The sequence below is a fragment of the Amblyomma mixtum genome, chromosome 1 (genome assembly GCF_055824585.1).
Source record: "Amblyomma mixtum isolate Tamu chromosome 1, ASM5582458v1, whole genome shotgun sequence".
NCBI lineage: Eukaryota > Metazoa > Arthropoda > Arachnida > Ixodida > Ixodidae > Amblyomma > Amblyomma mixtum.
In genome coordinates this window covers 242,786,840-242,804,077 of record NC_143012.1, presented here as the reverse complement: position 1 = coordinate 242,804,077, position 17,238 = coordinate 242,786,840, and the positions used below count along the sequence as shown (strand labels likewise).

The 17,238-nt window shown below is 46.8% G+C and overlaps 1 protein-coding gene across 1 annotated transcript in view; it reads right to left on the bottom strand.

Annotated features, from left to right (window-relative positions):
- The window catches only part of LOC149371348 (cell adhesion molecule Dscam1-like), a 64,154-nt gene that overhangs the window by 17,557 nt on the left and 29,359 nt on the right, over positions 1-17,238 (bottom strand). Inside the window, exons 6-9 of the mRNA XM_089579881.1 lie at positions 15,539-15,823; positions 3,717-3,836; positions 2,738-2,914; positions 1,718-1,865 (exon numbers count right to left, since the gene is read on the bottom strand). Of these exons, the coding sequence (XP_089436007.1) occupies positions 1,718-1,865; positions 2,738-2,914; positions 3,717-3,836; positions 15,539-15,823 (730 nt within the window). The remainder of the gene's footprint in view (positions 1-1,717; positions 1,866-2,737; positions 2,915-3,716; positions 3,837-15,538; positions 15,824-17,238) is intronic.

Sequence of the window (17,238 nt, the reverse complement as noted above, 5' to 3'; positions counted from 1 at the left end):
ACAATTCGTCATTTTCATCATTAATTGCCTCTCGGGAAATTCCAGTACTTGTGCAGTGCAGATTCTTGCAGATTGTTTTCTTAAACTAATGGCTATGTTACGTTGCGATAACACCGAGCGTCGTTTCCCAATTTATGCCCCTAACTATCACTGAGCTGAACCACCGCGACAACTGATTACAGGCTATGGTATTCGGTTGTTGAGCCCGAAGACCGAGGATTGAACCCTTTTCATGGCAACCGCATTTCAATGGAAGCGAAGTCCAAAAACCTCCGCGCGGTGCGTGATGTCAGTGCCCGTTTACGTACCCCGGATGGACTATATTAACATATAGCCCTCCACTAAGGCGTCTCTCTAAGCCCTTCTGAAGTTTTGGAACGCGAAATCCAAAATACACATGTTTTCACCTTTAGACTGTCCGTAAATACGAAAATTATATATAGTTTGTTTGTTTGTTTATGGGGTTTAACGTCCCAAAGCGACTAAGGCTATGAGAGACGCCGTAGTAGAGGGCTCCGGAAATTTCGACCACCTGGGGTTCTTTAACGTGCACTGACATCGCACAGTACACGGGCCTCTAGAATTTCTCCTCCAAAGAAATTCCAGCCGCCGCGGCCGGGATCGAACCCGCGTCTTTTGGGTCAGCAGCCGAGCACCATAGCCACTGAGCCACCGCGGCGGCTAAAATTATTATATATAGTGTCGTTTAACGTCCTGAAAGGATACATGGGCTTTGAGAGACGCTACGTTGGAGGGTTAATTCGTTTGTTCATAGAAGGTTGTGGCCAAGTACTACACCAGAGTGGCCAAATCCTGCTCTGGTGATGGAGCGTGTTGTTGGTTCCGGTCAGCCAGGTCAGGCCGCGCCCCAGGCCTGGTTATGCAATTTCATCAACACACGGAGTTTTTTTTTTAAACCCTACGGAGAATTGCGCGGCATTAGATTCGAACCCGGTCCATCGCTGCCCCGCTTGAAAGGTGATAGGCATTACATGACATGTGTAACGTCAAGAGACCGTAACGGACAGTGGGTGAGGGAATGACATCCTAGTCGAAATCAAGAAGTAGAAATGGGCTTGGGCAGGCTTGTAATGCGAAGGCAAGAAAAACGCGGTACGTTTACGGTAACGGAGTGAATTCTAAGAGAAGGCAAGTGTAGCAGGGGGCGGGAGAAAGCTGGGTAGGTGGATGAGATTTATAAATTTGTAGGGATACGGCAGCCGCAGCTGGAAAAGGACAAAGGTAATAGGAGAGACAAGGGAGAGGTTTTTACCCTGCAGTGGACGTAGTCAGCCTAATGATGATGATGACGGTGAATGGGTCCGGGTTATATTAGAGCACTTGGGGTTCCTTAACGTCCGCTGACATCGCGCAGCGCTGAGGCGTCTTATTGCGTTTCTTCTCCATCGAAGTAAGGCTGGCACAGTCGGGTTCAAACCCAAAAGCCTGATATCCCCAGCCAATCACCAAAGCCACTCAGCCGCTTCGACGGGTACCTTAAAGTGGAATTCGCTTCAGGCAGCCAGGGGGATCGTGGTGTGTTCCGCGCCCGTATGGCTAATAAACGCTGACAAAGCGACTCCCCTTAGTGCTGCACACCAGCAGGTGTTTTTGGTTGCTTTATTCATCTTTCTTTCGCTTTTATTTTGAACAGCACAGCAGCCAAGCTGAGAAATGCTTATTGCCAAAAGGTACAACGTTGAAGACAAGTGCCTACCTTGGTTCAGTGGCGGGGTTGAAGGCGTGCCTGTCGCGCGTCCAGGTCACCGTAATGGGTGGCTCTCCAACGGCGCGGCAGGCGAGCGTCACGCCCTCCCCACGGCGAACCGTCAGTGCCTGGAACTTGCGCTCGAAGTGTGCCGCCACTACGCACGGGTCACAACAGAGACACGGACAAAATGCTCACAAGCAACATAAGCGCACAACAGTGGCGAAACTATTGCTCAGGCAGCTGTAACATTTCCTTTAGATAAGGATCCCAGCAGCCGCGGGTGGGAGCCGATCGCGCTACCTTGGATTCGGCAGCCGAATGGTAAAATCACTGAACCGCCGCGTCCGGTAGATTTCTTCAAGACACGCGCACAAAGGAAAATCATTAAAACAGGATTATCAGCTAAAAACAACAACTAAATTTGCATTAAATACTGATAGTAATTTTATTTTCAGGTAGCAGTAGCTGAGCCACCTTCGTAGTGCGGCATGCCACGGAACGAACACATATAGTGAGATGTGCCATCTCTAAGAGAGGAACACTGAGGGAAAAGGAAAACGAATCTTTTAGCATTCATTCATGCTTTTCCATGTATCACTGACATCATAATGTATCCGCTTCTTCCACCGGACAGCCTCCTGATAGGTGGTTGAATGATAAGCTGAGTGGATTGCGTCACACAGCTTCGAGTTTCCACCACCAAGGCTAACAGTGAAAATATCTCACACAGCATTTTTTATTCAAAGAAAGAGAAAAGAATAATGCTACAGTGCAAGCACGGAACTTTAGTAGGTCGTCATAATGAGCCTTAAAACTTCATATTTTCATTATTTTTCGCAGCGCAAGGGACAAAGTACGAGACAAGTTCAGAGACACGGCGCTCAGCGCCGTGTCTTTGAACTTGTTTTGTCCTTTGTCCCTTGCGCTGCGAAAAATAATGGCACACCAACTTGCCCAAGCTTCTACAGTACCTTGATGTTTTCGTTTGATCTCAACTTTGTGCTTGTTGCACTCTGCCGCACTTACCGTGAACGTCCAGTTTGACAACTGTGGAGATTCCCGGACCGACGCCGTTCAGCGCCTGACACATGTAGTGCGCGCCATCGCTGGTGTCTGCCTCGCGGATGCTGAGCGATCCGTTCTCCAGGATCTGCACGTTGGCGTTGCTGATGATCACCGAAAATTCTCGACTGCCCTCCGAGCCTGGGAGTATTGCGAATGTACAAAAAAAGAAAAGCAAGATGCGACGAAGCAAACTGGGAAGCTCCTTTAAGTAGCGCAAACCTACACTTCCTTCCGCTAAACCACCGGAAATAAAGAGACGAGTGTTGTACTGTACTAAACAAAAATAAGTCCACCTGTGCACTGTCTCACAGCAACGAGAATTTCTTTCTGAATTTGCTGTAAAGATTGGGAAGAGGAAAAGTAGTAGCTTAAAAAGAACAAGGTTAGGTTTAGAATACAGGGGCTTCAATGAGCTGTCGGTAGGAGAGTAATCCTGCAATAGTGACGCAGAACGGTCTGTGCATAGAGTTTCTCATTATTACGTAGTGGGAAAGCAGGTGCTGTGGTAGTTCATACATCATGGAAAGGCGAAGAAATACAAGTAAGATGAAGTTTAGTGTTAGCCTTGGCTACTGCTGGGCTCTGAAACTTGTGTTCAGCCGTTACAGTAACACTCTTGTCGAGGCTAACCTCGAAGAAATGGCGTAAAATCTTTCATACTAGTCTAACACCTGTGTTAAAAGTTTGAAAAAGTGAAAACGCGTTCTTAAAATAATTGATTCTGCACGAAAAGGAAAGCATCGCGCCGCAGCTACCGATTTAAAGGCAGAATGCACGTCATGGACTCAACACTAAGCAAGTCAAAGCATCATCTTCCCGGCATTCCCGCGGTTCATGAAGTGTTCTTTAAAAAACTCGCAGAAATGCGGCGCTACTTTTCTGTGTAATACTGAGGATCTCAATAGTTATGAGTACCAGCAAGCGTTTTCCGAATACTTACGGTTTGCCTTTTTCCACCGGATAACAGGGACCGGAAAGCCATCCGCTTGGCAGTCGAATGTCACCGCTTGCCCCATGATGGCCGACTTGTCAACAGGCTCCTGGCGCCACCTGGGTTGCACTGTACGGAGACAATGCATGCCCGAGGGGCTGGCACCTTCTGCTCTTTGTTTTCAAGCGTGTGGCATGAAATGTCACTGCTAGAGGTGTTTAAGTGAAATCTTGTCGCCATTCGAATGTTACAAGCCGCATGCTGGAAACTCATGCCACAATGATTCATACTTCCAGGGATTTGAATAAATGTGAAAACAGCCACTCTTTATAAAGTCACCATTTACAGCAAAGCTGCTAAAGGCTTATTTGTGACCTGAGCGCCAGCGTCGTCGTCTGCGTCGAGCGCTGACGTGAAACATCACATGACTTGCCCGACTCAAGGCTGTTTCACATAGTGCGACGCGCACAAAAAGATACGGCCCAGTCACACTGCCGTTGTGACACCAATCGTCCCCACTTTTTTTACATGCTAACAATTTTAGCCGGTTCGGAGCGATCGACTGGTTTTTTATAGGCAAGAAACGCTTTGGCAAATATACATGTCGAACACCTTAATGTGCACTTATTTTGTAATCATGACTACTTACACTGAGCTGTCGTGAATCTTTGCGTTCGATAAAACATATCATCATTTTTGCAGTCATCAACAGATAAACAACTACGAGCAGCCTGCCTCTCTTGGAATCCTATTGGTTGATGGCTGGGTCGTTCGCAATCATCGCACCGATGGTGCGGCGTCGCGACCAATTCGTTGGAAATCTGTCGCAAAGGGTTTGAAACGACACCGACGCGCCGTTCTGTCGCAAGACGACGGAAATCGCGCAGAGCCACGGCTACAATCGCATCATGTGAAACAGCCTTCTCGCGACGGTGCCGTCGCCGTCCCGTGACCAGTGATACCACGCTCGAGAACGCTCCGCACAGGTTTGGGCGGAGTCTCTTTATTCAACCGCAAACCGCAAAAGCAGGACCGGCTGCACTACTGAAACGCATTAATAAGAAGACATAATCGTGGAGGTCTTTCATCTTTTATTCCAAGACTACAAATGCTGCTTTTTGTCAATGTTCCCCGCATAGCTTTTTAATGCAATAGCGTTAAGTAGCTTATCTCGCAGAAAATTCGGTGTCGGTGCCGTAGGCGTCGTTAACGATGAACGAAAAATTCACGAAAACTTTCCAGAAAAGCAACCTAGGAGGCACGTGGGCCACCTACGGCGCGTAATTTAGGGCGTCATCACAACATGCCCACTGGATTGTGAGGAAAGAGCCCACCATGGCAGATGGCACATAAATTATTGATTGGTCGCTCGGGAAGAGCAAAGTGTATCGCACAAGGCCCACTGGTGGCACCACGTGCGCATACCAGGGTAGCGGCGCATCGCTTAACCTCTGCACTACTGCGCCAGGATGAGCATGACTTCGAGGGGCCTATACAGGGTCTGTTCTGAAAGTAGTAGGACTGATTTTTTCCTGGACGAATGGGCCGACTAGAGGCGGTCTGCGCGTGCAGGATTGTTGAAGTGGGATATTGGGAATGCTGGGGAAAATCGGCAGCCGGCTCTCGGCCGTTGAAGAGAGCAGGTAGCTTGTACTGTGAACCCCTGTCGAAACGTCTCGTCACCAGAATCATAGAGCGTTTACTGGATCAGCGATACGCGATAAAATTTTGTGTATATCTCAGGAAAACGGGCAAAGAAACTCGCGACATGATTAAGGAGGCCTACTGTGACGCTTTCATGAGTAGATCACGTGTTTTTGAGTGGCAGAAGCTGTTCAGAGAAGGTAAGAAAAGAGTGGAAGACGACGACCACTCCGGATGCCCTCCGACCAGCAAGACCAGCGAAAATGTGTAGCGAGTGAAACATTTTGTGTGCAGTGATGGTAGGATGACTATCAGAATGATCGCTGATGACAAGCATTCCTCAAACCGAAGTTTTTGAGATCGTGACAGAAAACTTAGCCATGAGGAAAGTGTGCGCGAAGTTGATGCCAGGAGTGTTGTCAGAGGAGCAAAAGGCCAACCGGAAAGCGATCTTCCAGGATCTTTTTCATCATGTGAATGAGGATCCCGATTTTTTGCCAAGGAGAAGCTGGCAACGCTGCCTCAGCCCCCCTACAGCCCCGACTTGGCCCCGCCAGACTTTTTTCTATTGCCGAGAATAAAATCGACGCTGAAGGGGATACATCAGGGATCGGTAGAGGCGCTTCAACAGGCCGTGACGAGGGAGCTAAACAGCATTCAGGTCCAGGCGTTCCTGGAGGCGTACGAAAACTGGAAAACTCATTGGCAGCAGCGTGTATGTATGGAATGGTGCTACTTTTAAAAATTGTAATCGTTTGTACTATTCTCATGAGTAAATTTTATAAAAAAAATGAGTCCTACTGCTTTCAGAACAGACCCTGTAAATATGTAAAGTAGATAATTATCTTCTGCATATGTGGGAACTATCCCACTACTCTATTGCGTCATTCCCTCAAGGTGGAGCTTAAGTGTCCCCACATTTGTTTTTGTTTTTTTTGCATTGCTTCCAAAATATTGACTGCCGGTGAAGAAATGAGGAGCAGGAGGGGAAGGAAAGGCAGGGATGTAGATGAAGAAAGAAATGCCAGTGAAACAGTGCACTGAATGTGAGGAAAAGACAGATTGCTTTAAGCGGAGTGCTGATACGGCGATGGTTGTTTGTTGAAACGTTAAAGGACAAGGTCATAAAGATGGTTGATCAATATTACTCAACTAAACTAGAAAACCTTCCTGCCTGCAGCTTCGCCTTCCTAACACATCCGCAAACTGATGGTAACCAGTCCAACTACATAATATTTGTGCACGTTTTGAGGCTTTTGTACGTGATTGCCAAGTATCTAAAATATGTCAGCTGCGTATTGTCAATAGCGCATCTGCACCTCCGAAGAGGAGAGAAAAAAGGAAGAAGCCACCGTGTTGGCTGGTCTACAGAACAATGGCTAGACACGTGGCTTTATCCGACGGTTTCCCACCGTCAGGCCCGGAGAAAAGAAAGGAAGGCCAGTGACATCCGAAGCCCCGAAACACCCCTGCATTATGCTTGAGGGGCGCCAGTGAAGCACTGGCAGGCACTCGACAGATTGGATTTTTGGATTGGAAAACGTTTATTGTCAGCACTGAGCCCTAGTGGGTATTATACTAGGTGGCTTCGAGCCCATGGCTCTTGGCGACCTTGTGAGCCCACTCAGTGGCCCGGACTTGCGTCAACGGGTCTGAGCTGGCCAGTATAGCCTCCCACCGCTCTGGAGAAGGGACTGGTAGTAGGTCCGCCGGTGGCGGCGCCTTTTTGCAGCTCCATAAAATGTGGTCATATCCGGCTATCTCGCCGCATTGTTTGCAAGTAGCGTTGTATTGTGTTGGATACATGTGTGCTAGTCTCGACGGGCTAAAGAAGGCTCGCGTCTGGAGCCGACGCCACGTTACCTCCTGGCTTTTGTCGAGCTTTTTGTCTGGTGGCGGATAGATCCTCCTTTCCAGTTTAAACTGATTGGTGTATTCGTGAAATGATATGAATGCATCTCTCGTGAAATTTGGGGACTCGACCCGGCTCACTGCTCGGCTGACATAACCTCGAGCTATACTGTGAGCCAACTCGTTTCCCCTGTTCCCCGAGTGTGCCGGCACCCATATTAGTTCCACCTCTCTTTGGTCCCAGTCTTTATGTCTTAATATTCGTTCTGCCTCCTGGGAGATCATACCCCGCGCAAAATTGTTGATAGCCACCTTGGAGTCGCTAATTATGGTGACTGCTTTGGTGCTGGCCATTGCCATGGCGATAGCCGCCTCCTCCGCTGTCCCTGAGTTTTTTGTTTTGACCGAACCGGCCGTTAATGTTTCACCCGAGTCGTTCACGGCCACGACCACAAAGGAGTCGCCTCCTTCGTATTCCGCCGCGTCTACATAGGTTGTGTGTTCCGAGCCTTCGAGCTTGGCTTCAAGGGCCTTTGCTCTGGCTCTCCTCCTGCCTTCGTGAAAAGCAGGGTGCATGTTTTTTGGAAGTGGTTTAATAGTGAGTAATTTTCTAACTTTGGTCTGTAATTTTGCCTGCGCGTTTCTTTCCGGAATTTTATCATGTAATCCTAGGTTGCTCAGGATCTTTCTCCCCGGGGGTGAGGTCGCAAGCCTCCTTAATTGCGCAGATATATGTGCCTCGCATAGTTCCGTGGTGGTGTTGTAGATCCCCAGTTTAAGAAGTCTTTCCGTAGGAGTGCAGTGGGGCAGCCCCAATGCTGCTTTATATGCCTGCCTTATGATCCCATCTATTTTGTTCTGTTCCGCCAGCCCTAGCTTGAGGTAGGGAACGGCGTAAACTATTCTGCTTATCACGAAAGCCTGAACCATTCGGCAGAGATCTTTCTCTTTGACTCCCCGTCTTTTGCTAGCTATTCGCCTTATGAGCCTGGTTGTCATGTTAATTGTGGACTTAAGCCTGTTTATTGTCTCTGTGTTCTTTCTATTGTCCTGTATTATAAGTCCTAGGACCCTGATTTTGTCAACTCTGGCTACCGGAGTCTCATTTACCAGTACGTGAATGTCTCCTGCGTTGGTATCGCGTTTGCTAGCCCCCCGGATCACCAGAAGTTCGGATTTGCTTGGCGAGCATTTTAGTCCTGCCCATTCTGCGTATTCCTGGACAATATCGATCGCGTGTTGGAGATTTTGTTCTATTTCCCCATCGTTTCCTGTATGCGTCCATATTGTTATGTCATCCGCATATAGCGTATGGTTTATACCTTCGACAGTCTTCAATAGCGGCGGTAGGTTCTTCAACGCCAGGTTGAATAAGAAAGGAGAGAGCACTGAGCCCTGCGGAGTTCCCCTATCTCCCAGCTTAATAGTTTCTGACTGGATATCTCCTAGATTTATTTCTGCGGTTCTTCCGGTTAGAAAGTCCCTTACGTAATCGTAGGTCCGCTTTCCAGGGGTAATCTCCGCCAGATTAGTTAGTATGACCTCGTGTTTGACGTTATCGAAGGCTTTATGTAGGTCTAGGCCCAGTATAGTTTTGGCGCCCCCTTTGTTGGGCGGGTCTATGATGTCTGCTTTGAGCTGGAGCATGACGTCCTGCGTGGACAACTTGCTCCTGAAGCCTAGCATCGTTTCAGGAAATACCTCCCTTTCCTCTGCGTATTCCTGGAGTCTGTTTAATATGACATGTTCCATCAGCTTCCCCAGGCACTCGACAGAAACATATCTGTGTGGCTCACGTGGCTTGCAACAATCAGCTTCTTTCCACGCCGTCCCAAATATCGCCTCCCCCCCCCCCCCCCCTATACAGTATAGTTTTGGCGCCCCCTTTGTTGGGCGGGTCTATGATGTCTGCTTTGAGCTGGAGCATGACGTCCTGCGTGGACAACTTGCTCCTGAAGCCTAGCATCGTTTCAGGAAATACCTCCCTTTCCTCTGCGTATTCCTGGAGTCTGTTTAATATGACATGTTCCATCAGCTTCCCCAGGCACTCGACAGAAACATATCTGTGTGGCTCACGTGGCTTGCAACAATCAGCTTCTTTCCACGCCGTCCCAAATATCGCCTCCCCCCCCCCCCCCCCCTAAAAAAAACAACAACCGGGCGTTGTCTACAAAATTCACTAGTCAGAATGGCCGCCCTCATACTTCGGTGAGATAAAAAAAGAAACCAAAGAAACACTCACTGAGCTCTGCGAGCGCGCAGACCAAAACATTGCCTTCGAAGAAGTGACCGTGTTGGCTTGTTGCGTTCCTTAGAAGTTAAAAAACAAAGCCAACCAAAAATGAAAAAAAAGAAAGGAGAACACAACGTTTCAGAACCTTTTCGGTTTCTTCATCAGGTGTGACCGCGGGCGAGTTCCAACTTGTCTTTTTAATTCATTGTTTAGTCACCGCCGGGTCATTGACCATAGACCGAGGATGTAAAGGTGGAAAAGGGGTCTTAGGCAGGGATTAACATTCTCCCGTGTCTGCTGTGTATGGGATGGCTCAAGTAAGAGCCCCTGCGTGGTCACGGCTCGGCGTCCAGCACAATCGTTCTCTCGAAGTCAATCTCGTGGTCACAAGCTTCGCGGAGGCGTCACATCGCAGAGGCGTCGCGTTGAGTCATGGCGCATTCGATTCAGAAAGGCGGCGGTAAACAGGTATCCGAGAACGCTCCCCTCTGCGTATGTTAATGGCCTTTGCCACGTGATAGCAAAGGTAAAGCGAAGCCTGCTCTCTGCTGCTGCTTGCTCGCCTACAAATCACCCCAGAAGAAGGCACCGAGTTGGTTTCGGAACGCTGGACTTAGACTAAATTATTGGTTGTTTTGAGTGCTTGCCATCTTTTATTTCAAACCTAACCAGGCGGAATTCCATCGAATATGTTCTCGTTCAAATAGTTTTCGCTTCATTAGAGCAGATGCTTAGCGCCGCTATGTACTTTAAGTTAATTTTTGTAACTTCAACAACAGCCTTTGAGTTTAATTAGCATATTTCAGAGCAAAATCACAGAGTAGAAGCAACCAATTCACACTCTAGAACCACCATATACTTTTACTTTTTTATGCAACATGCAGCAAAAGAAAATCTACTGAGAAAATTTTCTTTAAAAATTGGTTAGAAAGCGACATCTATGCTCTTCACAGATGCTTCACTAGTAGGCCCTGATTTTGTGCTATTATTGAATTAGTATTCGTATTGCTTCGCTCTGCAGGCTTGCTTTTACCGCAGCACAAGAAATACGACTCCAGAATTCACTCTTTGAATAGCCTTGCCACGTCCTTATCAAAGAAAGGACCTGCTACGTAACTACAAGGTTTTGATCTACAGGAATGCGGAGGCTCGAACTGGAAGTACCGAAGCAAGACCGAAGCGATGGTCTTGTGGTAGAGCATCCGACTCGCATTCGGGAGGTTCTGGGTTCGATTCATAGTGCCGGCAGGTGCCCATCGGTTTTCTAATAGATACAAGATTTCTCCCGGCCCTGAGCTCGGCTTTTCTGGGGTGGTCAACTTGGGAAAAGGGTCTTAGACTAAACCATTGCGTTGACGGGTCAATGATTCGTTCAGCCGCCAAGCAACCCTAAATCTGCCTCATGCGGTAAAAGCCCACTTGTTACCAGAGACCCCGAACCTGAAGACACGAAGTATCGAAGCCGAATTTAAGGAACACGAGTATGATTGCTGCAGCCCAAGGTGAGTCTGCACCTTAACCTGATGCGTTGCATGTTTCGCGGTAAATTTACTGGCGTTGGCGCTTGGAAACCTACGTTTCTTTTCTCATCCTACCATTTTTTTTTTGAAGCAGAAATAAACCTTCAGGAAAAAAAAAAGCATGTCTTAGGTATGGTTCTTCAAAACAAGACAGGTTACTGACAACGAAAGAGCCTCCATCGGCATCAAAGCAAACCTTCTCCTCCCCTTTCAACAGCAGATCACATAGCACAGAACCCACATAAGCTTCTGCAAAAAAGCCAAGTCATAACATTCCTCAGGAGCAAACAAAGTCAAAATATTTTGCAGCAAGAGAACGTGAGTTCTTTGAAGGGTTGCCGACCATGGAGACTGAAATGGCAAACGTGCCCACAGACGGCAGGATCCGCGTTAAGGTTGCAGCTTCCTTCCATAGGGTAACAAAGAAAAATATGGGACAACGTTCACTTCCGGCCGCGTTCCGTGTAACGAGCATCAGCAGCGCTCGGTATCGGCGGATACGGTGGTTCTTTCCACCAGAAACGTCTCAGTCGTCCAGTGCCGGAGGGGCCGTCGCGGAGCTCGGCGAGTACGCTGCCACACGCAAACAGCCGCGAAACATGACAAAGAAAAAGGCTCTTGAAGCATCCGTCCAGCGCTGCAGACAATCGAGACAGTCCTGAAAGGCTTGGGTCTTTTACGCGGACGCTTCGCTGGGTGCCTGTCCAGCCGCTGCATAATTACTGAGGTTCTCCGCGCTCCCCTGGGGCGGAGAGTTGCTGGGAGATGAAGGAGCGGTCTTCTTACTAGCACAGTTGCGTGCACTGTGTTTCTCTAAGAGATGAAGTAAGAGTGGCAGCAGGAAGGCAATAATCCTCGTTTTCAACTTTCTGCATCGATTGCTCCAATTGCGATTACGATTTTATATCAGCATACCCCGAGCCGTCACTATATTTCTCAAAATGGTTTTGTTTATGCTAACAATAAGCCTTGTATTTGCGCTGGCAGTGCAGATAAGTTTTTACTTTAGCACCTCACATTTACAAAGGAAAGGGTGCGGTAATAAGAAGGCTTGTTCGAATGTAAACCAGAAAAATTGTTCTTTAGTTATGTTGGTAGCCCGAAAGGAATATGATGAAGATAAGACAACACTTGGTGTGGGGAAAGTCGCGATACTGTTTCTTCTCAAATCTGGACAATTTGTTTGCTGTACGCTGCCAAGTAGTAAGTATAATCAGGCTGCTGAGAAGCCCTGCGTCTTTGCCGTCAAAGTCAAGCCGACTAGACCAATATTGCAATCCACCCGTAGGATAGCCATACCTTGCTAAAGACAAAGCGAAAGTAAAGAAAGACTTCCGCACATGAAAGACTTAAAAAAAATAGTTGGTCCACTGAAAGTGCTCGAAATTATACTTTGAGCTTCATTACAGCCGTCAGTTTATTGGTGCCTTTAATAAATAACGTATACAACAAAAAACTTCAACATCAGCTTTGCTATGCAATAACGAGGTATTACTGACTCTTCTACTTACTGAGCAAGGGAGTTTGAATGAACTGGCGTAGGGACGCCAAGGCGCAAGAAAAGGTGGTTCAAGTTTAGACGTATCTGCTAGCGAAAGAGAAACTGCCCCCGATTTAGGTAACTACTTATTAAATACGAATTTTCCCCTGAAAAGTGCGCGCTAGCATGCCCCAAGGTTACTCGTGCTTAAAAGTGTTCCAAATAAACGGGCCGTCGCGTGCGGTTTATGTATATGCACAAGCGGGTATACAAAGAACAATGTATCTGAGGCTGCCCATTAACGTGCATGTTCGCGGCTGGTACACGCAAATAGGGGATGAAGGAGGCATCGACGATGGCGAGGCCACGCTTCCTTGTACTTTCGCTGCTGGGAGGGAAGATACGCAGTATAGGAGGAAACATCAACGCGGCTGGGAACAACTAATCGTTGCCGCCGGCGGGGGCGCCTTTCTTTCCTCGAACGTATGCTTTCCACAGTAGCATTTTCCTCCCTTATTTTACCCCTCATAAGCGCTATGGAAAGCACAAAGAGCGGCAGGTTCGTGTATGTTTCATGAACATAATCCGCGCCAGTTCTGAGAAAGAAGGGAAGGAGGAAAGGCCGACTCAATTCTAGCCGAAAGGGAAAACTTTATCTTCTTGTTCCGCGCCTCCCCTTAAACAGTGCAGGCCCCGTAGGTGCTTAACTGAGAAGGAGCTTCTACAGCGGCAGACTATAGCATATTCGATTCAACCACCAAAGCAGAAACATCGATATGACGGAAAACGCTGTATACGATTGGGCCAAAATAGTGTATTGAATGCCAACAGCGCAAACGACGCAGACAAAGTAGAAGAAGACACAGGACAAGCGCTGTCCTGTGTCTTGTGTGTAGTGTAGTTATGAATCGTTTGCTGGTACGGGTAAACGTTTGTAATAACAACAGTTGAACAGTAAATCTGAAGGAAGATGATAACTTTAGGTTTAGGTCCCGCAGTGCTGCGATTTCATTAGCTAATTCCTCTTCCTTGTGTATGAAGCGTGGCTTCTTAAAATTCATTTGCCCTGTGGTGCTGCATATCTGAATGTTATGGCTTGTCATTTTAAGACGATATGCATGTCAACGTGTTATGTATATTATCGCGCAGCATGATACTGGCATATCCGGTTTTATTTCAAATTGCTGTATGTTGTCTATTACGGCGCAGCAAGATACTGCCATATCAGGTTTTATTTCAAATTTCTGAATTTTCTTTTGGTACTTTCTATTCTTTGCATGTCGAAACTGTCTTCTTAATATCCCTTCGATTAGTGGTGCGTGGACTATCCTGCAATGAGGACTTACACCAGAAGAAAATCGAGGATAGCCTGTTTTACATGCCTGTCTTTTGTTTTCTTCCCTATCTCTAAACCAGTCGTTCAACTGCCATTAGTGTTGTTTTAAGTATGCACGCTGTATACGTCGGTACGTATTGAGAACATATCAAAGATGTTTTTAGGAAGCATTAGAAATGGAGCGCTTGAGGGGTATAGATTTTTAAAACATCGATATTAACCAAAGGACATCTATGAACACTTGTATTAATGTGTATCAAATTTAAGTGAAAGGTTATTGCAAAAGAAGCTTTAGTTAGTAATTTATTGGTGCGATGTTCACGAAGGGAGCTTCACTCTAACTTCTTGTAATGCGCAGTAAGGATACGCTTAGATCGCACACTTAGACCAGATATATTTTATTCTATGGCGCAACACTCTGCCTGACATTTCTTCTTGCTTCTTTAACTTACATACTGAGCAGCACGAATAGGACCAGGGCACAGCAAGGTGACGATGGAAACGGTATTCATTTGGTACAGCCTTGGGAAACTTGCCCGATTTTATGTCATTTTACTTCCCCTTAAAACTTCTCTACTTAAAATGCGCCAGCATGATTTCTGTCAGGTTACTTAACGCAAGATGTTTACTTTAGTTCATAATGTTTATCTTTCGAAGCCTGCAACTGTCGTCATCTGCATGGCCCTTGCCAAGTCATTCCATCTGTTCTCTTTAGTAAACTGTTTTTTAACCTTCAGAATGAATGGATTACTTCACATATTGTTATGGAGGAGAGATTCGGCTATAAAAACTAGCCACACTGTATACGCGATGCCTTGTGAACTCGAGCGTACCAGATGCTCGGAAGAATGCTAATATTGTCTTAATTCCAGAGAGAAGACGTCAAAGACTTGAAAGATTAGAGACCGATCTGCATACTGTCCATTGCCTAGCTACAATGTATTTACAAAGGTAATCGTTAATAGAGTCAGGACAGCCTTAGCCTTCAATAAAAAAATGATCAGGCATGCTTTCGTAAACGATACTCGACAATAGACCATATTCACGCTATTGATCAGGTATTAGAGAAATGTGCAGAATATAACCGATTTTTATATACAGCCTTCATTATTTACGAGATAGCGTTTGACTAAGTGGAAACCTCAGCGGTCATGCAGGCATTGCGGAATCAGGGTGTGGAAGAGTGTTATGTGCAAATATTGGAAGAAATCTATAACGACTGCACAGCTACCGTAGTCATTCATAAATAAGCAATAAAATTCCAGTAAGGGAGGGTGTAAGGCAAGGAGACACGATCTCGCTAATGCTATTCACCGACTGAGTACAGGAGGTATTCCGTGGTCAGAATTGTAAACCATTCGGGATAGGCGTTATGAAAATACCTAAGTCACCTGCGATTCGCTGATGACATTGCCATGCTAACTCACTCAGGTCATGAACTGCAAAGCATGGCCAATGAGTTAGACAGACAGAGCAGAACGGTGGGTGAAAAATGAACATGCAGGAAACCAAAACAATGTTCAACAGTCTAGCAAGAGAACAGCAGTTGGCAATCGGTAGTCAGCCCTCCCCTCATGTGCGAAGATGTACTACCTGTGCAGCTGTGTGGACGGATGGTTGAAGAAAAATGAACAAGCCTGCGAGGTCGGGCACGAGAGAGTGAAAAGGAATCCATTCTTAATCCACAAATGAGGTAAGGAAAGCGTGCCATTAAGGGCATGCAAGCTAAGTTTTGGCAACGTAGCGAGGGCCCGTTCCACCACCGACCTTGGACCACCATGGGCGCCGTGTAGTTGGCCGATGCTGCCGGGTTGGAGGCGACGCAGGTGTAGTTTCCCGAGTGCATCCGGCGCACTCCGGTGAAGGAGAGGAAGGAGGTGTAGTCGTTGGCCTTGGCCACCGAGGCCTCCAGGGCGGGGTCCAGCTGCCGGCCGTCCTTGAACCACGCGATGGTGATGGGCAGGTCGCCCTCCGAGATGATGCAGGCGGCACCCGCACGCTTGCCTTCCGTCAGGTCGTCCGGAAAACTGAACGGGCTCACCACTGGCGGAGCTGCAAGTGAGGCGTGTTACGAAGTGACGGTATTTGTTGACGGCGTTAGTTTAAAGGCGAGTTTGCGGTATTTTAGTGATAATATTACCAGTTGCAATATCATCAGGCAATGTGCCTGTTTTCCATATCTGTTATTGAATACTCTCACGTCCGTATTCTACTCAAAGACTAATCTACGGTATGCAGAGCGCACAGGACAAAGGGTTCTTCAATACACAAAGCGAACAAGGCGGGAGGAAGATCTCAGTCCGCATGACAAAATTTCGACATGGAGTCTTGTCGAAAGACAAGAATTCATGTGTAAAATGTCACTCCCATCCTTGTTGCTAAGGCAGTAATGAGCTCCTTGATATCACCTCTCTCGGGTGGGCAGCACAGCTATTTGGTGTGTCGCGGAATAAATGATTTTTTATGGGAGACACTTCTCCCTACAGTGGGCGTAACCAGCCTGATGATGATGACAATGATGATGATGCATTGGCTATGTGACTGAGATTAACAGCGCAGGCAGTCATAATACCCCAAAGTAAAGCTACCTTGAGAGAAAAACAATGCTGCTACTATTTGCGTAGCATTTATGGTATATTTTATGAAATCTTACGTCTACACCTTTCGTGGAGCCGCCCTTGCGCTGTTTCTCATTTCAGTTCTCACACGGATGTTACGTCCCCCGACGCGGTGCCTACAGGTCAGATTAGTTTATGTGTAACACAAGTGTCCTTCCGCGCAGATGTCGATTAATTGCTTAGACTGCTTCACTTGCGATTTTTCATTGTTGCCATTGCTTTTCTTGAACCCACTGCCAAGTAGATGCAGCAAAATTTACTTAGAGAAGAGTCTTCGTGACTTTCCATTCAGCGTATTTGGCTATCAACTGCATCAAGCGGCCCTGAATTTTTGCTTTATTTGATTTACGCGTTTCGGAATGTTGTTGTGGTGTCAAAATTTGCAGTGTTCTGTATTGGTGGACCTAAATAGCCGGACTGAAAAAGCCCACCAGTAAGAATGCTTCATTCCAAATACAGTTGAAACCCTGAGTAAAGTAATGTAAAGCCAGTGAAATATTAAAAGACATGGATTAGGAGTTTACGCGGCTGATTATGCAAAACTAAGTTCCTTTCGTTACAAAAGCCTTCATCTGCGACGCTTGTTTACATTAAGTACACCCAAAGACCAATATAGGCCTGTGTAACCGTAGTACTCGAGGTTCACAACGCACTTCTATTCATTTTCCACTCAACCTTCAGCAGGTCATAAAATAGTGGTACTTATTTTACTAGCCGATAGCAGAGAGAAACGTGAACAATTGACAAAAAGCAAAGTTTAAATAAAGGGTTCTTCGCTATGCGCTGGGAAGTAGCGAAATTCATATCGAACGCAGACTCTCTGAGAAATCTTAGTTTTTTATTGCCCCT